The sequence below is a fragment of the Miscanthus floridulus genome, chromosome 12 (assembly GCF_019320115.1).
Source record: "Miscanthus floridulus cultivar M001 chromosome 12, ASM1932011v1, whole genome shotgun sequence".
Taxonomy (NCBI): Eukaryota; Viridiplantae; Streptophyta; class Magnoliopsida; order Poales; family Poaceae; genus Miscanthus; species Miscanthus floridulus.
Genome location: NC_089591.1, coordinates 60,235,943 through 60,261,490, shown reverse-complemented (window position 1 = coordinate 60,261,490; position 25,548 = coordinate 60,235,943). Strand labels below are relative to the sequence as shown.

General features: G+C 45.6%; 2 protein-coding genes and 1 pseudogene across 6 annotated transcripts; 2 read left to right on the top strand and 1 right to left on the bottom strand.

Annotated features, from left to right (window-relative positions):
* Positions 1 to 14,207: 14,207 nt before the first annotated feature.
* LOC136498272 (uncharacterized) lies at positions 14,208 to 16,772 on the top strand. Of its 4 annotated transcripts, none has more exons than XM_066494220.1 (5): positions 14,208 to 14,555; positions 14,964 to 15,160; positions 15,318 to 15,368; positions 15,960 to 16,011; positions 16,471 to 16,772. In XM_066494220.1, the coding sequence occupies exons 2-5, from the start codon at positions 15,029 to 15,031 to the stop codon at positions 16,611 to 16,613; spliced, it is 378 nt and encodes a 125-aa protein (XP_066350317.1). In that variant the 5' UTR covers positions 14,208 to 14,555; positions 14,964 to 15,028; the 3' UTR covers positions 16,614 to 16,772. The 4 variants fall into 4 exon arrangements, with proteins under 4 accessions (XP_066350317.1, XP_066350315.1, XP_066350313.1 ...); XM_066494218.1 differs by having other exon boundaries at positions 16,462 to 16,772; XM_066494216.1 differs by having other exon boundaries at positions 16,417 to 16,772.
* Positions 16,773 to 17,166: 394 nt separating this feature from the next.
* On the top strand, positions 17,167 to 21,478 carry LOC136496642 (probable polyol transporter 4). 2 transcript variants are annotated; one of them, XM_066492372.1, is made up of 2 exons: positions 17,167 to 17,582; positions 19,736 to 21,478. In XM_066492372.1, exons 1-2 carry the CDS (start codon positions 17,381 to 17,383, stop codon positions 21,136 to 21,138), a joined length of 1,605 nt encoding a protein of 534 aa, XP_066348469.1. In that variant the 5' UTR covers positions 17,167 to 17,380; the 3' UTR covers positions 21,139 to 21,478. The 2 variants fall into 2 exon arrangements, with proteins under 2 accessions (XP_066348469.1, XP_066348470.1); XM_066492373.1 differs by lacking the exon at positions 17,167 to 17,582 and adding an exon at positions 18,830 to 19,269 and having other exon boundaries at positions 19,736 to 21,477.
* Positions 21,479 to 22,040: 562 nt separating this feature from the next.
* LOC136495354 (uncharacterized protein At4g19900-like) lies at positions 22,041 to 23,553 on the bottom strand (annotated as a pseudogene).
* Positions 23,554 to 25,548: the final 1,995 nt, after the last annotated feature.

The following is a 25,548-nucleotide window of genomic DNA, read 5'->3' as shown; positions in this document are numbered from 1 at the left end:
GTAGAAGAATATAGGCAGCTTTGTCTGAAATCGTTTAGCCTGAACAAGAGTGGACAAGTCATCCAGAAGCAAGATTTACCGTTGCCTCGACAGGTTACCTTTGACTCTAATCCTGGTAAACTTCAAGAGATGGTTAATTCTGCAGTAAATCATGCTTTGATTAATTATTTCAATGTACTTACCAATACTGTTCATAATGCTGTGGTTCGAACTCTCAAAGAAGGACAAGCATCATTGCATTACGTTGGGCCTGCCTATCACCAACTAGAGCCAGCATCTGTCAATACTCCATTGGCTCCCTCGGCCGTTGTGGGTGCAGAAGTTACTTCTCCTCTAGTGTTGGCAGGCTTACCTAATATTCAATCTACACCGATACGATCAGATCCGGTACTACCAGGAGGACGAGTTCAGCTTAATACAGATCTAGCGGCATCAGCTATGTCAGGCCCTGTGTCTCAGAATAGCCAGATTCCTGCTAATTGGTGGGGATATGGTATGCCTCCGGAGTCATCTGCTTTCAATCCTGGGTTACCTCAAGTGTTTGATGCAGTAGGAAAAGCTCCTATACCATTGGCTATTTCGCCGATGGCTCAAGTGCCTCAATATGCCACAGCAACTACTGTGCAACCAACTCTAGGAGATTTCCAGATGCCTTTGGTTCAAACACCCAGTTCAAGTCCATCGGCAAGCTTACTACCGATGCAGCAGAAAGCCCCTATTATAAGTCAAACTGGGGTTCAGTTCATGCCTCAAGCTGGCTATAATTATCCAACAATGTCAGCAAATTACCAGCCATCGGTAAGTTTTGTACCGATGAGTTCTAATAATGGTTGGTCAGGATAGTTACCTATTCAACATACAGTTCAGCAAAATCAGCAGGTTGCAGGGATTCAACAAGGTCATGTGCAAGCTGGTTTCGAGAATCAAGCATCGGCAGCTTAGCCGATGAATCCTTTCCAACTGGTTAATGGACCACAAGTAACGGCAAATATGCCGATTGCTGGAGATCGTAGGCCACAAAGATATGTGGAGGGATATTAGTAGGCACCTCTTGTAGAAATTCAGCCAGTCCCTCAGCAGGAGGCTGATGCTTTTTGGGCCGATAAGATAGCAAAGATTATGAAGGATCAGTTTGGAATAAAACCCAAGGTCAATACTTATTCTTATCGGACTCCATACCCTCCTGCATATGATTTAATTCCTCTCCCAAATCGGTACAAGGTACCAGATTTCACTAAATTCTCTGGGCAAGATGATACATCAACAATGGAACACGTCAATCATTTCATTATTCAATGTGGAGAGGCAGCTAGCAGAGATGAATTAAGAGTTCAATTATTTTCATCATCTTTGTCTGGATCGGCATTTACATGGTTCATTTCATTACCACCAAATTCTATTATTACTTGGGTTGATCTAGAAAAACAATTTTATAAGTATTTCTTTGCTGGAATCCATGAAAAGAAGCTTACCGATTTAGTAAAATTGAGACAGCGTAATGATGAATCAGTGGAAAGCTTTGTGCAAAGGCTACGAGATGTAAAAAATAAGTGCTACAGTCTGGTGCTGGATGATCGGCAGCTTGCCGATCTGGCTTTCCAAGGGTTATTGCCACATCTTAAAGACAGATATGCTTCTCAGGAGTTTGAAAGCCTCAGTCATCTTGTGCAAAGGATCTCTGATCAAGATACTAGGGTTTTTGAGCCTAAAAAGAATTGGAGTAAAAAAGTATCATTTGTTGAAGAAATAGGAGATTCTGATTCTGATGAAGAACCAGTTATCAGCTTAGCTGAGTGGGTTAAGAATAAAAAGCTGATATCTTGTCCCTTTGGTCAGAAAGAACCAGAAAAGTTTACCTTTGATATCACTAAGGCCGACAAGATATTTGATCTTCTGCTTCAAGAGGGCCAAATTAAGCTATCACCTAATCACGTGATCCCATCGGCAGAAGAGTTGAAGAAGATCTTGTACTGCAAATGGCACAATGCAACTTCACACAGTACAAATGCGTGTAAGGTGTTCAGGCAATAGTTACAATCGGCTATTGAATCTGGGAGAATTAAGTTTGGTACTTCCAAGGCCCAGAAGTCGATGAAAATTGATCAACACCCTTTTCCAGCAAATATGTTGGAGGCCAAAGGGAAGACCAAGGTATTGACGTTAGAAGCTGCTGAGAAGAACGCATCAGTAGATCCCCAACATCGAATAACTACCGATGATGCAAAAAGTAAGGGTTTGCTGGGAGAAAGCAGTAGTTCCAAAAACCCTCCTCGACCCGGCATTGTGATTACCCATCGAATGCGGCAGGAGGATTGGCGTCAGCGTAAGGACCGATATCGACAACAGCAAGAAGAGAGACGTCGGGAAGAATGGTATCGGCATAAAAATCATTAGAGGTGTCCGTTTTTCATCCATTGTTGGGAAGACGGTATTAAATTGCCAACTGTTGAAAATTGCCCTGAGTGCAATGGTTATTATGGGGTCAATCGGTCAGAAAGGAGGTTTCAACCTAGCAATCAGGGTTTATTTATCAATGAGCCGATCAGAGGCAGAGCGTCAGTGCATGATCGGCTGGGGGGCAGACTTAGTGTACATGAAAGGCTAGGTAAACGCGCTGGATATTTTCTAAGGAATCAAGAGGAGCTTGAGGAAATGGCAAACGCAAGAGTTCCCGATGAAGAAATATTCTACAGGGACCCTAATATACGCCATGTAGAATCAACTGGGACCTGTTATCAGCCGGTTTGGAAAACCAAGTTTCCTCGATGGTGCCCGGAGGGTCTGACAAAGACACAGAAAAGAAGGATGCAACATGAGCATCAGGAGGATTTATACCGAGAGGAAAATTCCTCCAATGAGAGGTCTGGTCATCAGCAGTGGCAGGTAAAACACAAAAATAAGGGTCCATCAGCAGATGTTAATATGGTATTTATGTTGCCGATGGAGTTTTTGGCACTATATGATAATGAGGACGAAGTTGTTCTCTCTGATCAAGTAGCTCAGTTGACACTAGATCCAATGATGGCTGTTTTTGAGAAACCTACTGATGATGAGAGACAGCATCTTAAGGCTTTGTTTGTGAAAGACAGAGTTGATGGGCAGCCTATATCTAAGATACTTATCGATGGAGGGGCTACAATTAATATTATGCCTTATGTGATGTATCAGAAACTTGGTAAGGGAGATCAAGACTTGGCCAAAACTAATATGATGCTGAAGGATTTTGAAGGCAATGTGTCCCCGGCTAAAGGGGCGGTATGCGTCGAATTGACTATCGGCAGTAAAACCTTGCCGACGACGTTCTTCGTTATTAATGGTAAGGGTGCATATAATCTGCTTCTAGGGAGGGATTGTGTTGATTTCACCTCAAGGAAGGAAGTATGAGTTTTCATTGCCGATTGTTGCTACGTCAACAAATAATCAGGCTGAATACCAAGCCTTGATAAAAGGGTTAGAATTGCTAAAGGAGATACGTGCCGATGCTGTTGAAATCTTTGGTGATTCTATGCTAGTTATAAATCAATTGGCTGGGATCTATGAATGCCGAAGTGAAGTTTTAATTTCGTATTATGAAAGATGTTTGCAATTGTTGAAAGGGTTTAGAGATTTTTATCTTGAACATATTTCTCGACTGCATAATGAAGAGGCTAATCGACTAGCTCAGCATGCTTCAGGGTATCAGCCTATTCAAGAAGTGCTAACATCGGAGGTCGATACCGATGACTGAAGAAAGGAGATTGTCGATTATTGAAAGGATCCATATAAAAAGGTTGAAAGACGTATAAGGTTTCAAGCTACCAAGTACGTGCTCCTCGATGATGAATTATATTATCAAACTATAGATGGAGTTTTACTCAGATGTGTTAGCAGTGATGAATCGAAAAGCTTGATGGGTAAAATTCATGAGGGAGTGTGTGGAGCGCATCAATCGGCTTTCAAGATGAAGTGGATGATCAAAAGGAATGAATATTATTGGCCGACTATTCTTGAAGATTGTTTTAAGTATTTTAAAGGATATCAGGGGTGTCAAAAGTTTGGTAATATTCAAAGAGCACCTGCATCGGCTATGAACCCTATAATTAAACCTTGGCCATTCCGGGGATGGGCTATCGATCTCATCGGACAGATTTATCCGCCATCGAGCAAAGGACATAAATTTATTCTGGTTGCTACCAATTATTTCACAAAATGGGTTGAGGCAATTCCTTTAAAGAAGGTGACGTCGGCTAATATGATCGATTTTGTGAAGGAGCATATTGTTTACCAATTTGGTATTCCTCAAACTATCACTACCGATTAGGGTACTATGTTTACATCGGGAGAATTTGATGAGTTTGCTGTAGGTATGGGAATTAAAGTTTTAAATTATTCTCCATATTATGCTCAAGCTAATGGTCAGGCTGAGGCTTCTAACAAAGGGATCATCAAACTCATTAAGCGCAAAATTAAAGAAAATCCTAAGAGGTGGCATACAGTATTAAATGAAGCCTTGTGGTCATATCGGATATCATGTCATGGTGCAACCAAAGTAACGCCTTATTAGTTAGTATATGGACACGACGCAGTATTACCTTGAGAAATTAAAATTGGCTCTAGGCGAATACGTTCTCAAAATCAGCTGACAGCCGATGATTATGATACTCTTATGAAGGATGAGTTGGAAGATGTGGCGAGTCATCGGTTAAGGGCTTTAGTTAGCATCGAAGAAAATAAGAAAAGAGTAGCCAGATGGTATGACAAGAAGGTGAAGGTAAAGGAGTTTGCCGATGGAGATCTGGTCTGGAAATTGATTTTACCGATTGGGACTAAAAGTTCAAAGTTTGGAAAGTGGTCTCCTAATTGGGAAGGTCCATATTGGATAAATCAGTCTGTTTCTGGTAACGCATATATTCTAGAAATCCTCGAAGGGCTCGTGTTTCCCAGAGCATTAAATGGAAAATATTTAAAGAAATATTACCCTAGTATCTGGATGGATGCATAAAAGTATAAGTGCCGATAACAGTCCTATCGGCTAGAATTATACAAAGATGTCAATGTCTCGTAAAGTGCCGATACAATAGACAAGATTTACAAGTTTAACAAGGATTGGATAGCCAATATCACATGCAGGCGAATCTAGTCGGCTTCCTTCATTTCTTTGATGTCTTCATCGGCAGCACCCTCCACAGGCTTGAGTTTTTTCTTCATGGCCAAGGCTTTGCGAGCCTGGGTGTCTCTTTCTTGCTGAAGGGCCTTGATGGCATTGGGTAGCTGGCTTTCTTCTTGTTGAGCATGAGTTAAGGCTGCCTCGACTTCTTTCAATTCAGCCAATAGAGCCATCTTCTTTGCCGATAAATCTAAGATTTTCTACTTAAGTTCAGCGCCCAAAGTCTGCAAGTTGCCAATGCCCTTGTGCTTCTCATCGGCAATTTGTTTTAGTTGTAGCATCTCTTCTTTGAGTTGAGCCTGAGCTGCTCTATCGGCAATGCATTGAGCAGCCCGTTGATATTGCAGTTGGCGGCTTTCTAAATGGACTGCTGGGAAGAGTACTTCTTCAACATCGGCAGAGACCTGGCCACGGATTGTTTTGAAAATTACCTTTGTGAGGTCCGAGTCATCTACCAGTTGGGCGGTATCCTGCTGTAACAAGTTCAGGAGAGCTTCCAACTTGGACTTAGTTTCTGCCGATATTATTCCCAGTGCAAGGGAAGAACTTGTTTCCTCTTCATCATCGTCAGAAACGTCAATGGCAAAGGAAAATAGGCTGTTTGGGGAGTCTTGTTCCTGAGGAAAAGAAAAAGAGGTCAGTTAAGGATAAGTATGAATATTATAAATTGACTAGGTCAATCGGCTTACCTGTTTCAAGGCAATTTCCTATACTTGATTGGAGGAAGCAGCCTAGAGTATGCCATATAGAGGATCGGCTGAGCTTGCCGATGGGATATCCTCTGTGACCTCATCGGTGGTTGGCTCTTGGGGTATGATGACCGATGACATTGGGGCAGATGTGGGGATCGGTATGGACTTCTGTTGTTTTGGCTGTGCCTCGGCATCTGTTAAGGCTTTATGCTTTGCTTGGGCATCAGCAATGGTTGGCTAGGGGGGCATCGACACTTGTTGGTTGTGAAGCTTGGACATCTGGTACGCTTGCCGATGTACCCATTTGTTGCTGCAAAACAAGTGTAAGGTATAATATTTAACAGATAAAATGTGAAATCAAAGGGATACCTCTGAAGGTTTGTCAGAAGAAGTGGTGCTTGATATCGGAGGAATTGCCGATGACGATCTAGCAGTGGCTCTTACACCCTGATGATTAATGTTAATACAGTTTGTGATCGGCATGAGTAGAAATAAACAGGGTTGTTACCTTGAATGCCTTGACCATGATTGTAGCAGCAGCCAATGGAGTGGCCCTGGCTGTAGCCAATTTGGACTTGGAGGTGATGGTCTTGGCACAGGTCTTCTGGTGAGTCAAAGCAGCTAAGGTGGGGGCGTTGTAGCCGATCGGTGATATCGAGGAGACAGGCCAAAGATCGAAGGGTTTTCCACTTTTGCTCATAGATGGTGCTGGGTTGTTAACCTGTCACGAGAAAATTAATTACCGATATATGAAAGGAAAAAGCAAAAGGGAGTTAAAAGAAACTTACTGTGTCATCAGGGATGGCGTATTCAGGGTCGATCATGTGCCGATATGTGTGAGCAGATGTTGCAAATAGTTGTTCCCTCTACTCTCGCCACCATTGCTTATATGATTCGGTGATGAAAGATACTGGTGTCCAGATGGATAGATCGACATCTGTAGTATCGGCATCAGGGGAGAGTCGCACTACCCTGCTCCAATCTGTTCCACAGGTGATTGTTTCTCTGGGTTTGATCACATCGGCAAAACAAAGTTTGATTGGCAGTTGCCCAAAAGCCAATTGACGGGATACTACCGATGGATTGTAAAACTCATACGTGATATTGGTGTTTTTTCCGCTACCAAATGTGTTTACTGGGATTGCCCTGGGAGTAATGATGGCCATCATGAGTTCATTATCCTGATTCAGAGTGTCATCGGTAAAGTTGAAAAGAAGAGAGAATCTGTTTTCTTCGTCAATATAAGGTACCCAGGCCCTATGATCACGAGAAAGACCATTGTAGAAGCTTTGGAAGAATCTGCCGATCTGGTCTTCATTGGCCTCTGTTCCAGGGAGGACAATTATGGCTTCACCAAAATTGAGGGGTGAGCGTGTTGCCGATTCCTCATCCCCAAGTACATGGTCTTCAGCAATTTCTCGTGGGAATTATTGGGCAAAGAAGTCCCATTGCAAACGTTTGTGCATATGGGTATTCAGCCACATGTTGATAAACCACCACGGGCCTCCTAAGTTGCCGATGGGTTCGCTAAGCAAAAGTTTCTGAGACACTTGATGAAGAAGATGATAAATGGAGCTCAGAAGGTATCAACTAAGAGGGAACCTTACACCATTGGCCAAGAGTTCAGCCGCGGGGAGGAAGGCGTTGGTTGGTCCTACTGATCGACCATAGAAGATAAATTTTTCTAACCACATATTCAAGAATGTGGCATGTTCCCTCTGGTTAACTGTCCTGGTCTTCTGGCATTCTTGAATGTATCCTGTCCAACCGCCGATGTTGCGGGTATTCACCCTATATTCAGATTTTCTACCATAGATGGAGCCTTCATCGGCAGTTGAAATATCCAAGCCAGTGAGCATGTAGACATCGACAAATGTGGGAGTAGCTGGGCCATGTCCAAACATGAAAGTGTTTGTTGTGTCTGACCAGAAGTAAGCAGCTGCAATCATCATTGACTCATTCTTTTGCATATCGGCAATAGATAGCCTAATGCATTGGTCTAGCTTCCGTTCTACCTAGTGTACTTGCATCGACCTATTAACCCTCAAGTACCAATCTTTCCACCCTTTGGTGGTTTTGGGCCAAGATCGGAATGTATCTTTCCATAAATTCAGAGAGAAATTTTGGGCTCTAAAGGGGATTCTGTTAACCTCTGTATTAATCAGATCAGTTGGATCTGGGTTGCCCATTGGTCCTAGGTATTGGACATGCGGCTGATCGGTTGGAATAACTAATTTATTGCATAGTTCCTAAGTTTAGAGGATCCGGAGAATAAAAGAAAAGAAAAATTACCAACTGTATGAACTCGCAAAGACCAGAGGAATCGAGGTAAAAGGTAACGGAAGTGGAATGAACCACAGGGATGTCGAAGTTGATTGCCATTATCTTGAGGTAGATGGGGGCACGAGCCGGAGACTCGAGGTTGACGCTGGAGAAGAGTTCTTGTTGGTTGAGGTCACGTAGTTGTTCGTCGGAGTCGCCGCCGGAAAGAGAAAATGTCAAAGATTGGAGTCTGAGGGTAGAAGACGAGCGTTTCGGAGAAATCTATTTATAAGCCGCTTGGAGTAGGGGTATTTTGGACTTATCTCTATGCCGCGCGTATGTAGGTCGAGGTGGTTCAGATGGATATGGTAACTGTTCGCACGATAATCAGGGGATTGTACAGATAAGTTGATGGCAAGTAATCATGACTTGGAAGAGATATCGGTACAGGATATTTTAATTCTGAAAGTGGCGGCATTATTATGTCAGGATCTTGCCGATAGATTATTGTTTCGGTATCTTAACCATAATCAAGGCAAGAGTGGTTGGCAATTGTGCGATATTTACTGAGGTGCGTGAATCATGATTAGATTTGATTAGATTTGATAACAGATCAAGTTTTGGCTTGGAGGATGAGTTACGGTAATTGGGCGAAGGCAAACGTTATCTGGAGTAAATTTCGGAGCATTAATGGTTTTATACTCTGAAATTGGGGGGCATGTGTTGACACTGTTTTTTGCACGTGTCAAAATGATCAGAGTGGGCTAATCGGCAGGAGGAAAGTTACTGTATACACTGACAGCCGATGAAAATCAGCTTGTAAAGATGGTTGCCGATGAATGGTGGTGATCGATGGAGAGGTTGATTTAGACTCGGGTGTTGCCGATAAGGTTGGAGATGTTATTGTCGATGCCGATGAAGGAAGGCTTGAAGACTACTGCCGATGAAACAGGAAGTATGCCGATGGAAAGGAGGTCGGTGGGATTTCCATCGTAATTGAGGCGGACAGGGAAATAGATAGGAGTTGATTTCCTTTTCTATATTTGTTAGAGTATGATTCATGTAAGAGTCGCGTGTTTCCTTAGATATGGACTTGGTGTCCTAGTTGTGTTTGGTTATGTCTCTTTAGATCAGGGTATAAATATAGATTGAGGGGCAATGTAATAGAGATATCAATCAATATCAAAACCAATTTTTACTACTATTTGCATCTACTTACTTTTCGGCGACTTCATCAATTTGCATATTTTTCCTTTTTTACGAGTTCTCATTGATTCGGCGAGTTGCATAGCTTCAGTGCGACCTTCGATGATTCTCGAGTTCCGTGTGAGTACCTCTTGGCCGTGACTTCCGGGCGTATCATTGTTGTCAAGACCAAAGTGCTCGTATCTTCATCCTTGTCGATTAACAGGTCAAATCGACTGGCACGCTTTGGATATCGATTCGGGTATTAGCCCTTTGTGTTTGCAGATCCACTTTTGCATCAACAGTTGGCCGACTCGATGATCGCTGACACGTTCACATCCCATACCTTTCGATCAAGGGCATAGAGAAGCTTGAGCGCCCTCTCATGATCACTATAAGGTAGGTTGGCCTTGTTCGCTTTCATTTTGTTGACGATAGTCTGAAAGCGGGAAAACATGGCATCGATGGACTCGCCATCAAACTAAGAGAAGTTCTCGTACTCGCGCTTGTACGTCTTGTAGAGTATGGTCTTGACCTGTGCGGTCCCCTCGTGATAGCTCTGAAGCCTCACCCAGATCTCTCGAGCTGTAGTACAATCGGAGACACGCTCGAACTCAGAGAGCGAAAGACTCGAGAAAAGCACACTGCGAGCTTTGCTATTTGCATTGTGCCGATCCTTGTGATCCTGGGTGGTACGGGCCGCAACAGGGAGCACAACGTAAGTAGCATCCTCGTAAATTTCCTAGACGAGCCAATCAATCCCCTAGAGATGCGCAGACATACGGATCTTCCAATAAGGATAGTTGGACCCATCAAAGTGCGGTGGTTTGCCGGAACCATGCTCCATGTCGCCTTCGTGGATCACGGACCAATTAAGGTGGAATGATCCTTAACCGGCTCTGATACCAATTGAAGGACCGAAAACGGCGACCAGAGGGGGGGGGTGAATGGGAGCCTCAAATTTCTTTCGAAATCTTCGACCACTGTCCCAACATCAATCCCCAAAAAGCATACACGAAAGACTTGATGACCATGACCCTAGAAAAGGGTGGATGCTCCCTCAGAACACAGCGGGTCACCACAGAGCAAACGGAACACAGATCGAAGCCCAAACGAGCAAACTCCCAAAAGAAAACAACACTGCTCCTGCAAATATCGGACACGTCCGGTATTATATCAGACACGTTCGGTATTTTCGGACACGTCCGGTATGATCTCGGACACGTCCGGTATTTTCAGCAGCAAGCTGACCAAAAGAGAAAAATCCAAAACCCCGTCAAATGGTGTCCAAAAATCATAAAATTTTAACCATAGCTCTTTAGACACCAAGAGAAGGTCTCCACCAAATTTCAGCTCAAAACTCCAAAGTGAGAAATATCGGACACGTCCTAGATCATATCGGACGCGTCCGGTATGAACGAGCAGTTTCTCGGAAAAAATCAAATCAAGCCATAACTTGATCAAATCAACTCTAAATGACTTGGGTTCACAAGCGAGTAGAAAGGCAACCTCTAAAGGATCATGGCCCGAAACAAACTCTAACTCCATGAATCGAAGGAATCGAAGAATCCCAAAAAAATAGGTCAAGAACTTAAATTGCCCGGATCTGCGATCTCGTGAGGAATTAGTGGATTTCCTTCGGTGGAAAGCTTCTACTCATGTCATTGATCGATCCAAGGCAACAAGAACGAACCAAAACCATCCCAAAACGAAGAAACGAGAGAGAAAACAAGAGGGGACAAAAGGAGCTCGTGAAGAACACCAAAATCACTTCAAGAACACAACTAAATCATAAATCCCGGAGGGCATACGGTGGTTACGGCCACCGATTCCTGCAAAACCAAGTCACAATTTGAGTTGTGGACCTCTCTCATACATGGAAGCAAACTAGAGGAAGAAACCCTAAAGGAGAAAATGAAAACTGGAGGAGGTGAGGGAGATGGGGGATCCCTCATCCTATTTAACAGGGCTATTATACATTCCCAGTTTTGCCCCTGGATACAAATGAGTTGAACCGCTAAGCCCAAAGGCGTTGTTGTCCAACCCGGTGTAATCTTGATCCGACGACCACCGCGCCTTCTCACCGGTAGCTTCGCCTCGACGCGAACTCCCCGATGCCGCCACATGCCGTCCGTCCCTCCTCGGAACCCCCGCCCGGGTTTTGAGGCCTAAACCCGTAAACCGTCCATCCGATGGTTTTGAGGTCCAAACCATCAAACCGTCCGCGAGTAGCGTACTCCATACGCGTCCCCCGCCATCCGACGCGTGTCACCGCCGTCCTCGACCGGCCGGCCCGCCAAGTCCTCCTGAGCCTCGCTCGACTCACACGTCCGCCGTCTTGACCCGGTCAACACCGTCACTCCATGTCTTCTTGCACTTGTCGATGTCCCAAGTGTCAGCCACCGCGGCTAGTCACCCGGCCTCTGGGTCCCTCGGTTCAAGCCTCACGTCCGTCCTTCACCGCTCCCGGTCTGTCGGCACGGCACGTCCTCCTTGACCTTCACCTCGCCGTCGATCACCGCATCCGAGCTCCACACCTGCACAACACAAGCCAAAAGACATGTCGCACACATAGCTTTCGTCATGGTAAGGTTAGTCACCACTCAACCCACTTCGTGGATCACATTGACAATCACTCATAACAAAACGAACACACAAGGATACTTGTCAACCTTGTGTTCGCACCAACACATTCAGAACGGGAATCATTCGGCAAAGAAGATCATGTCGTATGTCTTAAACTATTTAGGTTTATGCAAAGCTTTGACTAGGGCTTGTGTGGTAGACTGCGCGAGAAAGTAGCAGCAGCACTAGCACGCCTTGCTGCCTGGCCACGCGTGGCTGGATTTCCCTGTTCCAGATAAGGTGCTGCCTTTCCTAGTGTGAACCTTGAGTAGAATGGGTAAACGGTGTGAAGATTTTGAGCTGCCAGGTCTTTTGGCCGGCCTCTCACCTCTTCAGATCGATTCGATCAACCAGACAGGACAGGATAGCGTTGGCCAAAGCCCAAAGGACAGCGGCAACAGGCAATGCTATTGAGAGAGTACTGATAGCGAGCGACAATGGAGCACGCAGCTCTGGTGTCTCCAACATGCTGGGGTTAAGGCAAGGCCGCCCCGTGCCCCGTGGCCCTCTCTTTGCTCGGTGCATCTCGAGAGTCGAGACCCATACATGGCCCAAGGACAGGGGGTAGTCTCTTTTTCGTTTTTCCTTCCGACCGCTTTGCTGTGTGCCACTACTCTACAATGTTATAATGTTAAAATACATTTTTTAACTTCCAAATTGCACATCAGTTCAATTTTCAACTCTGAACTAAGGAACGACATATATTTTAAACAAAAAACGCTCGGTTGTGGAGCAAGAAAAACTAGAAATGCAGATGTTATACTAGAGAAAAGATGCTGAATTGATTTTTGAATTCTTTTTGTCTTGATTTTCTCGTATCCCAGCTTTGTCCCCAAGACACTACTTAGTATTTGCCTCCCTCGTTCAGATAACTAGATTTTTAGACTCTTCTAACTCTCAAACTTTGCAATTTTGACATTACCGTATAGGGGTGGACTCAGCCTTAGGCCATATAGGCCCATGCCTACCCTAGATTTTGGACCAAATTATTAGTACTAGTTAGATTTTGAAGGTCTAAACTAAAAAATTTCAACATAGTTAAGTACTTGTCTCTAGATCATCTCTTCGCTCGGCTGATCCTCGCTGCTTGCGCTCGGCTCTCACTGGATTCAAATTGCGTATTGGATTATATATATCATATAAAATGCGAGACATTTTTTTGTTAGGCATACTTTCGATTCAAATCCTAGGTCCGCTACTGTTACTGTGGGTACCTTTTTACATTCTGTACAATTTGGGAGCGAGCTTCGGCTCAGCTGGTCAGGCGGCGAGGCTTAAGGCCTCAGCCTGCCGACCGGAGTTCGAGCCCTGGTGGGGGCAGAATTTTCGGTACCTACTCAAAAAAATTCCCCTCGCTGTGCACGCGAGCCTGGTGACTGCGTTGGCTGCGGTGTGCCTCTGGTGCCGCCGGCCCGATGACCTGTCCCGGTTCACTCGGCCCTTCGGGGTATGTGCCAGGGTTCGGGGGTTTTCTTGACCGGGGTCATACGGTCCCTTCCTATGACAATGCCGTGAGGGCGGTTCTTCCCTCACCGGTCAAGTTTTTTTTTACATTCTGTACAATTTTAGGAACAGAAGCTCTTATTTTCATATACAGGTATTCCTTTCTTAAACTATGAGTCTATTATCTTGAAAAAAAATAAACCTCTTTAGTTGACTTTTGAAACTTGGAAGCTATTACCCTAGAAAAAACGAATCCTTTGAATCTTTGGTATCCTTTAAATCTTCAGCATCCTCCTTATTTGTAATTGTCAACCTTGCAAGTGACGCCAGTGTTAATAGGTGCTTTAGGGGAGGGGAATGTCAGGAAGGTTGCTCCTACATCTTCTTGGGCTTTACACACAAGTCCAAGACCGAGACCCCGTGGGCGCTGGCCCAACAACAACTATATCGACCTACAATGGAACTACCGAACTAGGCAACCAGTTGACGCCAGCGCGATGCCTATATAAGTGTGTGAATTTGAAAAGGACAAACTTGTATGGATCAAACTTGCTTCCCCAAATGCCCTTTTTGAGTGCTAACACTCCACGATGACCCACACGCCCAAAGAGATTTTGCCGACCGAATTGATTCAGTCTCATAGTTTAGGTCAGGGGAATAGTAGTTTGATCCGTTTAGGTGCCCTAGAAAAAGTGAGAGAAAAAAGAGTGAAAATATATTGATCGAAAAAAAAGCACTCGTAGAGTTAATTAAATTTTGAAATGCGTGCAAATTAGTGTTAAAAGAAGTAAGGGGTGGATGCAGATGTCAAATATGGAAATTTCTCCGTCTTCTTGCCGGCTACCGGCCTACCGCTCGCAGACCCACACCGCGCTCGCCTGTCTCGGCCCACGAGCGCCTAGCCGCAGCCAGCCGAAGACCACACGGGCGCGCAGCCTCCTCGATCCCTTCTCCGGTTCTCCCCGCCGCCTTGCCGCCCAACCGCGGCCCTCCGTCACTCACGCTGGTCGCTGCTGATCATCACCCTCACACCCTGTCGGTCTACCGCCGCCCGTCGTACCGCTGGTCGCTGCCGCAGCTAGGAGGACCCACCGGCAGCCGCTCATAATCACCCTGTCGGGGTCTACTTCCGCTCCTTACGTTGCTGTGCTTCCGCTTGCCGTGACCCCGTTGTGCTGCCGCCTTGCCGAGGCCCTTGCTAGGTATGCACTCACATTGCTTTTTCCCCTCATTAAATGATTAAATTCACTTTATATCATGCTCAAGAATCAAGATTGTGAGGTTTCTATGGTATGGTTCGCTGCCGGCTACCAAATTCCTTGATAGGTGTCAGGTGCATACATTGTTTGATTGCAATCTAGCTTTGGTCTGATCCAGTTTGATTGCAAGTTAAAATCAGCTATAGTTTTTATTTGTCTAAATCAGTACACAATACGCTCTATTTCTATATCTGCCACTGGAACGCAAATGATAATTTGTTTGCACATTGATCTGTGAACAACTGAACATTGAAGGTTACTACTGAGTTGCTGATACTGATATTAGAACCCATGACTGGCTACAAGTGTTTTCTGCACTGTGCTGATGTGTTGTTGCATATAATAACATAGGTTGCCGGCCTGGTCTCCTGCGTGCCGAATAGGACTGAAGAGTCTTCTTGATCCTGCAATTGGAGATGTCAGAAACACTTGAGAAAGACAAGAAACTTGGTCAGGAGGAAGATGAAGTGGAAGAGGAGTATGTATTGCTGGAGTTGGACGATTGTCTTTACTCAGACATATCACCAGGTGCTCCGTTTGTATTCTCTGTAAGTTGGTTCTTCTCCGGATCGACGTCTCTGCGATTAACTTGTTATGTCTTATATGTCATTCGATCATTGAATATCTTGACTTGCAGCTATCACCAGATTTTTTGTTCATCGCCTTTATGTTAGGTTATTAAGTTCTGAGAATCATGTTTTTCAGGGTTTGGATACACTAACGCCTACCTTGACAGTAGGCAATGGTCTGAAGATGGTAAGTCATGTTCTGGTAATGTTTTCTGTACTCTGTACCTTGTCTTGGGTTGTGGCCTGTGGGTTGTAGCGGTGTTTTTTCACTAGCTGCAAAGACTGTTTCTTTTTTCATTTTCATGAACAAAAAATCTATTTTTCTAAGATCCAAACTTTAGATCAAGTCTTTTTTACATACCCACCAGTCTGCTTTTATTGCCACTCTTCAAGATCAAATGAATAACTTGTTTGAGTTCAATTGTTGGTGACTATCAATTACATATTCATAAAAAGTTCTTAACTGTACCTTGCGCCTTTGAAAACTTTAACAGGACAAGATGGAAAGAAGATGTATGAGGTGGCACCCATAAGTGCTTATAGTTCGTTTAGTACCGAACATGCATTAAGTTCTGATTAGCTATTTCGTTGCCGATGACGGCGACTTATTTCATTGCACTGCATTTGTATCCTTTCACTTATGCTGACAATTTTCTTCTTTGTAAAAAGAGAAAAAAGCTTGAAACTTGCTGATTTGTACCTTTAATTTTTCAGGCTCTAACCTGCTTACAAAGTTTGCATTTGCTAGTGCTAGTGTTAATGCCTTGTTTAATGACAGATTGGAGAATACGAGGAAACTGTTGGCACATGTTATCTATTCTCTGAAAGTGGTAAGCAACATTGAAAATCCCCTCCCTCCCCACATCTTATGTTTTTTAGATATTTCTTCACAGCTTGTTAAGTTTCCTGAAGTGGTTTTGTTGCTGTGTGAGTATGGTGCTGCTGTTTCCCGGAAATTTCAGATGTTCATTTCATGTGAGATGGCATCTTTTGCACTATAGAACACCCATTCTATTATTGAATCCATTCACAAGAGTAGGATTGAAGCAGTGAATATAATTTTCTTGTGATTGTACTGACTGTCAGTCATGCTATAATCAATGTCAACTCATTCGTTTTTGGGGAGCCTCGTTGCTGCAGAGTCTGGAAACCTCCGTTGTTTGACCTGATGCAGTGTCTTTTTTTTTTTTTAATATGAGTAGATCCATTCACTGTTAATCCTCTTCTCTTGTCAGAAGCTCAACCAAAACCTCTTAGTAATGAGACGCTACCTTCTGAAGAAAATACAGGCAACCCAACCAGCAGTGGTAAGGAAGGTCCCTCAAAGGAGGTGAATCATCTTGCAAGCGTTCAAAAGATCCTCAAATTCCGGCCAGTCAACACAGAGCGTCCGAAGCATTTAGCGTATCAACACAAGGACAAGGAAATTTGAATAGAAAACCTTTATCTGCCATTGTGTTCTTCAATGCCTTCAGTGTACAGTAAGTGAGTTGACCCTCCAAACTTGCTGAGTTCTTGCACTGGATAAGTGGATAGCAGCCCCTTGATCGACATAATCACGCTATTATATTGATTTGTTGGTCTTGTCGTTTCTCTCTAAGCATTCCTTGTGTGCTATTTTTTCTTCATATATGCTGATATGCATCATGGCAAACAAATTTTAAGGCACCGAGATTCGTGTAAGACTGCTGAAACAAGTGACCGAGGCTTAAGGCCCTTTGCCTTCTAAACTCTGCAATGCCATCCTGTACTTTGCTTGAAAAGTTATGGCCATCCTGAGCTCCAAAGCTTTGGCGCCACTAGCTATTAATCTAAACCGTCCTCGTGAAGCGGAACCAAGCAGATCTGAACTTGCGAAGTCTCAACTCTGAGACCCGGTATCTGTTCGCAAGTCGCTGTACCCGTGCCACTTGCAACATAGAATTATAGGAAGAAAAAGATGACGGCCTGCCGTGAACGTGGAGGCGACTCTAAAATAAGCTCCAGAGGTCCTTGAGTAACCATTTCTTGTGCGATGAACCGGAGCGTGCAAATGCTAATAAAGCCACATTTGGAGCCCCTCGCGTCAGATCTGAAGAGCAGGAGATGATACGCAGGTCTTAACGTAGTAGTTAGCAGTAGCAGTTGTGGGCAAGCTTGAAGGCTAGGTAGGTATAGAAGCACAGCGCCGGAGAGCTGGAGCCGGCGGAGGGGACGATCATGGAGTCGGTGAAGATGAGGACGGCAATGGCGACGAAGCGGGAGTACAGGAGGATGGAGGTGGGCGAGGAGGGGGAGGAGGTGGACGAGGCGGAGTGGGCGCACCGTGCCGAGGCGCAGAGGCAGCGGCGCAGGCGGGGCCAGCGCTACGCCTTCAGCTGCGCGCTCTTCGCGTCCCTCAACTCCATCCTCCTCGGTTACGGTCAGTCCATGCTCCTCCCTGGTCTCTCTCTCCTCCTGCATGGACTGCAAATTGCCATCGTTTTCTTTCCGTTTCTCCCATGGCGGACCCGGACAGTGGGAGGGAGGACGAAATTCAATTTTTTGCACGCTGGAATTCAACGAATAGATCATGGTATAGGATCATCCTTTTGCTTCTTAACTGCAAACCAACCATTGAAATGAAGCCATCCATTTCTGATGTCGGGTGTGACGATCGGTGAACTCTCGAGTCAGTTTGGACACCCGTCTTCGTCGCAGGAGCTTAGCATGGGCCCCTAGGGAGGTCCAAACTCCAAACAACAAGCTCCAAAGTCCAGACAGGCCAGCTGCCGGTTGTTTGACCCGTTCCATGACAAGAGACTGCCCGTTGTCTTTTGCTTTCCTGCCCGCAACCTCCAGCTGCTAATAACCTTGCGCTCGTGCGCTAACTGCTAACAACAACTACATTTGAGACTAGTTGCAAGACCAAACCATCTTCAACAAAGGCACAAAGGAAGAAGAACCAAGGTATAGTAGCTTCACCAGACTGTTTTGACGTACTGCCGCCCGTGTTCGGCAAATTCAGGCGAGTGGCGATGTTTGTGAAAAGAACGCGCTCAAAGGAATCGTATGGGAATGGGGGAGTTGGGGACATCTACAGTCATGACGTGGACCGGGGAGCTTTCTGATAATTTTCGTTTTCCCGTTCGTACTCGAGGATTGATTAGTCCAAACCGCCATGTCTTTGCTTAGACTTCGAATGAAAGCGACGTCCAAAGGAGACAGCTGAAAAGATATTAGTAGTAGTTACGTTCTATCAGGGACAATCACAAACACACAAACCCAAGTTACTGTGTACTGCTATACCAGTTTATTTACCACACTGCCTTTAATTTTCACCAGACTACCTGTCTTATCTTGTACGTGTTGCCGCCCGGTAGATCTTAAGGCGCTAAACCATCCCATTTCCCACAATCAAGCATAATCATTTAGCCCTTAATAATAGTAACATATAGTAGTGCCAATGCGACAGTGACACACCTTCCGTGAAGGACGGGAGAGGTGGTGACACGGCATATCTCGTCCAAGTCGTGCTTCCAACATTTTTCTACGTCAAAACCGAGTATGACCCAGACAAAATCATGCACTACCAAGGTTAGCCTTGAAAGTTCTCCAAATTCCAGTTTGGTCCCTGCTACTCTGCTGCATCGTGCAAGAAGGGATTTTCTTGAAAAGGATTTGTAGTCCTGAGGATTTCCTCGATAAGAAATGGAAACAAAGACCTTTCAAAAACATAAAAGAAACTGGCAAACGGGAGAGCGAAACGGAGCAAGAACACCAACACCACATCGACATCCTCCCACCTTCCTCGCGCTTCATTGGATTTTAGGGGGCTCGGGGGCGCGGGCCACTGATGATCTCCGGAACGAACACCAACCCGCGGCGAGGAAACTCCACCGGGTAGCGGCCGGGAGCGCGGAGCAAGGCGATGGCGGACGCCGGCGCCGCGGCCAATGGCGGCAGGAACAAGTACGCGGTTCTTGATCGGAGCGAGGAACCGGAGCCGAACACGGGGACGGAGGGGCGGAGGAGGCCGTCGGCACCCGAGAGCGAGAGGAGGAGAAGGGAGCGGTTCGTGTACGCCTGCGCGGTCTTCGCCTCGCTCAACGCCATCCTCCTCGGCTACGGTGAGTTCGCGGCGCGCCGCGGGGGCCCAAGCTTACGGATGAAATTGGCATTTTTTTTGTTGGCAATTTAGTTTTACCCGGTCTATCATTGAATCGAAGCGTGATTCCGACAGCGATGGCAATTTGCAGCCTGGTCTGATGGAAACGCTTTTCATGCCTTCCACGAGACAACAGTTAGATTCGTTCTTACGCTACTAGCAACTATAGGGAGGCTTTTGGTGATTGCAAGCAACAAACTTTCACATGACCTGAGTTTGAGATCCTCTTAGTTTGTCATTTTCTCTATGTTTCACAAGTACTGTACTACTGTAGGATCTTGGCTTCTCCTTGTTCTGGTTGTGCAAACCAGCATCTGAAACCAGGCTAATTGAGTTTTCCATGTCTGCTGACAATCACGATGCTCAGAAATCAATTCTTCTTGCTGTGTAACGTTTTGGTGATCCACAATTCGTGTTTTCGTCTGCAGATGTTGGCGTAATGAGTGGCGCAATCATCTACATGCAGAAAGATCTCCACATAACCGAGTTTCAGCAAGAAATCCTAGTAGGCTGTCTGAGCGTGGTCTCACTCTTGGGAAGCCTATCAGGGGGACGAACATCTGATGCAATTGGCAGAAAATGGACAATGGGCCTCGGTGCAATTGTGTTCCAGATAGGTGCAGCCATCATGACATTTGCTCCATCATTCACTGTGCTTATGATCGGGAGGCTCCTTGCTGGAGTTGGCATTGGCTTTGGTGCCATGGTATCTGGAGTGTACATTGCTGAGATCTCCCCCGCAGGCGCCCGTGGGACTCTCACATCACTTCCTGAGATCTGCATCAATTTTGGGATCCTCCTTGGCTATGTTTCCAATTATTCCTTCTCAGGCCTTTCTGAGCACATCAATTGGAGGATTATGCTTGGTGTCGGTATCCTCCCGTCAGTCTTCATTGGCTTTGCGCTTTTCGTGATCCCAGAGTCCCCTAGGTGGTTGATGATGGAGAAGAAAGTTTCAGAAGCAAGGGCAGTGCTGCTGCAGATTAGCGAGTCTGAAGCTGAAGTTGAAGAACGGCTGGCTGAGATCGAGGAAGCTGCTGGTCTTATGAAATCAATGAAATCTGAAGACAAAGAAGTGTGGAGGGAACTTTTGAACCCTTCTCCCGCCGTTCGTCGGATGCTGTATGCTGGCTGCGGTATTCAATTGTTCCAACAGATCACAGGAATTGATGCTACTGTCTATTACAGCCCAACAATTTTCAAAGATGCTGGGATCAAGTCTGATCAGGAGCTTCTTGCTGCAACTGTTGCCGTGGGTTTCACTAAGACAGTGTTCATCTTGGTTGCAATTTTCCTAATTGATAAAGTTGGACGAAAGCCACTTCTTTATGTGAGCACCATTGGCATGACTATCTGCTTATTTCTCTTAGGGGTTGCACTCACACTGCAAAAGCGTGCCATGGGGCTTATGTCTCCACGTGTTGGTATCGACCTAGCAATTTTTGCAGTTTGTGGCAATGTGGCATTCTTTTCAATTGGCATGGGACCAATATGTTGGGTCTTGTCTTCAGAGGTATTTCCTTTAAGATTACGAGCTCAAGGGTCAGCACTTGGTCAAGTAGGTGGTAGAGTGAGCAGTGGTTTGGTTTCCATGTCATTCCTTTCTATGGCCCGTGCTATATCAGTGGCAGGAATGTTCTTCGTCTTTGCTGCAATATCCACTATCTCTGTACTGTTTGTGTACTTTTGTGTGCCAGAAACAAAAGGGAAAACACTGGAGCAGATTGAAATGATGTTCGAAAGTGGGGATGAATGGGGAGGAGGTGAAATTGAGCTTGAGGATACACAGCATTTAATACCGAGTAACAAGAAGTCTGGGCCTCTTGGTTGATATTTGTAGTAACAATGAACTTCTTATTAGCTCCATGTTTCAACGACGAGCCAACCCGACCAGCTGGATTCTGAACTTTGGTTTCAAAAATGGTCTGGCCACACCGAGCCACGACCGATCTGAGAACAGAGAAGCTTGATAGGCATAGGTGCAACATAGAAGATTAATTGTGATGTTAGTCTAAAATGTCAATGATTTTACTGGGAGGCGGTCGGTCATGTATGATCTTACATCTGATCTGTTGTTTCTCCCATGGAAAGAATATACTCGCAAAAGTTTTTCTACAAAGTACATTTTTTATGGCACTAAAATGAGTGTTAGTTGCTATTTGCAGAATATTGTTCGCATGGTATCTGATGCTCCAACCCATTCAAAACCATGACATGTTAGGATAGCCTTCAGAGTTACATATGTTCTTCATTGGCTTTGCAGGCTTTGTTCTATTAGTTTCTGATGTTTCTTTACGTGCGCAGATATATACATAATTTTTTCGCTAAGATAGATACGATAAGATTCTTTTTTTTCCCCTCTCGTGGACGAAAAACAACAGTGTTTGATGAATGTAAAGTTGAGAAAGCATGTACTCTTGAGTCTTGTCGGATCTTCTGGTTTGTCATACCATCTTCTGATCCTGTCAAAGTGGCTACTTGATGACCATATTCATATTCCCACAGGTCCCGTTGGGATAGTTCAATCAGAACACCTAACAACTATTATAATTTATAACTGGCACTCCCCTGAAGTAGCTTGTCAATCAGTAAGATAGTTTCTGATACTTCGAAGTTCAAAAATTCTGTACTATATGTCATTCAAATTCCTTCAAGTAAGATGTACATGCTTCATCTCACAAAATACCAATATCTCACTTCATCAACTGCAAATGTACAGAATCTCCTGCTATCCTATCCTTGCTTTACAAACATGGAAGAATTGCAGAACAGGCAACTGTCTGAAATCAACGTCCCAATAACACTCCCCTCCTCCATTTCCAGCCTACTGCTCTCCCTGTTCCAAAGATGGATGCCAAAGCTCTCGCCTTTGATGTTCTCCACCTTGGCCTTCACCCACCTCTTGTCTTTCCTATCCTTGGGTGCAACGAACAGTCCGCCGATCTTGCTCCAGTGCACGGGGTAGAAGGCCCGCGGCGGCAGCACCGTGAAGGCGAGATCCGGGCTCCCGTGACGTAGCCTCGCCGCCACCCGGGACACAAGGTACGGCCCGTTGTGGCCCCACTTGCTCCCGTCGAATGCGGCGGCGAACTCGGCGATGAACTCGTGCAGCAGCGGGTGTGCCCTGTCGAACACCATCACGGCGTTGTTCAGTCGCCTCCAGTCGCCCGTGGCCTCGTCCACGGCCTGCGCTCCAATGGCGTTGCGGAGGTCGGAGAGCGGCCTGAGGACGACGACGTCGGCATCGAGGTAGATGCCGCCGTACCTGTAGAGCAGCGCGAGGCGGAGGAGGTTGGAGAGGTTCTGCCCGAGCGGGACGCTCCCGAGGCTGACGCCGCCGCGCTGGACAGCGCTGAGCCACGCCTCGGCGGGCGTACCGTTCAGGAGGTAGGCAAAGTCCGGCGAGGCGACGGCTAAGCGGAAGCCGCGCTCGAGGAACGGCCTCAGCTTGTCCCTGCCGCCCGCGGAGTCCATGGTATCGGAGGCGACGAGGAGGCAGCCGCCGCGGTGCCACCTGAAGAGGCTCTCCAGGACGAGGAGCTCGCGGCGACCGAACTGCGCGAGCGGGGAGAGCCACGTCATGAAGAAGCGGTCGGTGCACGGCACCGCGAAAAGCTCGCCCGCGCGCGCCGCGAACCGCCGCGTCTGCGGTGTCTTCCTGAGCAGGAGCTTGAGGAGGCTCTTGTTTCTCTTCGCGGACGCCTTCTTTCTGCTGCTCTTAAAAGAAGGAGCAGCCGGCGGCCACGACGGCAGCGGCGGCGGTGGCGCCGCCGCGAAGGCATGGAATGCTTCTTGCAAGGTCTTGTCCACTGAGGCAGCAATGCTGGTACTACTACTACTGGAGCTCGTCGCATTGCGCCTTGAAGGTGTCGTCGGCATCGAGGCATGGAAGGCTTGCAAGGTCTCGTCCATGGAGACACCGAGGCTGGTACCAGTACGACTGGCGCCGCTCGTCGCATTGCGCGTCGAAGACAGCCTCGGGAGGAGAGGGCAGATGAGGAGGCTAAAGGTGGTGTGCGAGAGGAGGAAGACGAAGGATAGCACCAGCAGGAGGGCTGGGACCGAGAGGGAGAGGAGGAGCAAGGGCAACGGCTTCCGAGCCGCCGGTATCGTCGTCGGAGATGCAGGAGTGGCCATTTTGTTCTTGGCTTGCTGCACCTTGGGTGCTACTGCCATGTGCACAGTGCACGTACGTGGCCTGCTTTGTGTACGTGAGGAGCCATTTCGATTGATCTGGTCCTCGCATTGTAGCAGGGGAAGGCAAGGGGCGCCATTCGCATGAACAGCTGCTCTTGCTGACAGGTTAAAATTAAGTAGAGTTCCTGTTTGCCACTTGCTAGCTTTGGGGTTTGTGTTTAATTCAGAGTCCACTTCCCACTTGTGTTAGTTATACTATGCTTTTTTTTCGGGGGAAAGTTAGGATCTCTTTGGCACGGCTTATGCTGGCTTCGGCTTCATCTATTTTGCGTAAATCGAGGCACTGTAGCGTAAAGCCGTTTTGTAAGCCGGGGTTCAAATGAACTAGAAGCCGAGAAAAGCCAGTTTTTCTGGCTTCACCGGCTTTGACTTTACCGGTGAAGCCGTTTTGGATGAGTCGTGCCAAAGGGGCTTTAGTTATACTATGCTATATGCTGTCATCATTAGCATGGATATGATCGTTTACTTATCATTAGTTTTTTTTGCGAGATACTTATCATTAGTTAGGATGCTATATATGTGCAGCGTGCTTGTATGCTTCCTTTCCATATATGAGAAAGGATTTCTCCGGTTGTGCACTTTAGGAAAATATTAGTAGTGTATACATATCCTAGCTTGTGTCCTCCATTAAATATATATATAAGTATTAATATTTAAATATTATTAGATACATCGTTGAATCTATTTTTATAATCAATTTATTTTGAGATACAAATATTGCACGTATTTTTCTACAAATCAGTCAAACTTATGACACGAAAATAAAAAATGACAGTTATTTAGCGATGAATGGAGTGTATGTATGTATGTAAATTTTTTATTAGCAGTCTCAAGAAGCTTAATTTAACGAGCGTTTCTTTATATATATATATTTTTTTTTTCAGTAGTCGTGTCTCGATATTGTTCTGAACGAGATTCAGTACTAAATATTTTTTTGGATCAATTTTGACTCGTAGTGTAGAATAATATTGTACACCTAGGGTGTAGAATGAATATATATATATATATATATATATATATAATCGGTTCCTCAGTTTTATGAAGCTTCGGCAGAAAATGTGAACCAATCGGACCGAGGAATTCGGTCTCGGGTACTTCGGTTTCGGTCCTGGTCACGACCAAACTACCCGACCTTTTTTTTGTTTGCAGCAAATTCACACATTCAGAACAGAGAAAATTGGCTATTTGCCATTGCAAACAATGGGCTTCGCAAAATTACCATTCAAAAAATTAACTTCGTAAAATTGTGATTCTAAACATGTACACTTTGTTTTTGTTGCCATAATATCTATTTAGCTACTTTGTTTCTGTTTTTTTATGATTGTCCTCCACGCGAAAAGACATTGCTGCCCTTGGCTGTTGGGAGATGTCCGTTTACACGAGATTGGCTGCTGCTGGGAGACGTCCGTTCCGTTTGCATGAGATTGGCTGCTGCTTGGAGACAAGCACCCGTGCTCATGGAGGAACTCGTAGCGACCACCCTTGCAACGATCACGATGGCCGTCGGGAGGAACGGACGTCTCCCAACAGCAGCCAATCTCGTGCAAACGGAACGAACGTCTCCCAGCAGCAGCCAATCTCCTGCAAACGAACGTCTCCCAGAAGCCAAGGACAACAATGTCTTTTCGCGTGGAGAATAATCCAAAAAAAAAACAGAAACAAAGGAGCTAAATAGGGATTATGGCAACAAAAACAAAGTGTACATGTTTAGACTGGCAATTTTACGAAGTCAATTTTGCGAATGGTAATTTTGCGAAGCCCATTATTTGCAATAGCAAATAGCCAATTTTCTCTTCAGAACAAACACAAAGAGGATAAAACCAGCACAAAAAAAAAGTGAAGCATGTATGTAGTCTCTGCATGAACGAATCACATTCAAGTCGATTCAGAAATCACAGCATAGATCATCATAAAAGAAGCACGAATTTCATCAGGCTTGAAGGAGATCTGGCCAACATCGCCAAATCCGCCAGGGAGCCAGCGTCTCCTCGTCATCGCCATGACCGTCCGCGCCAAATCCGCCAGGGAGCCAGGGTTGGGCGGC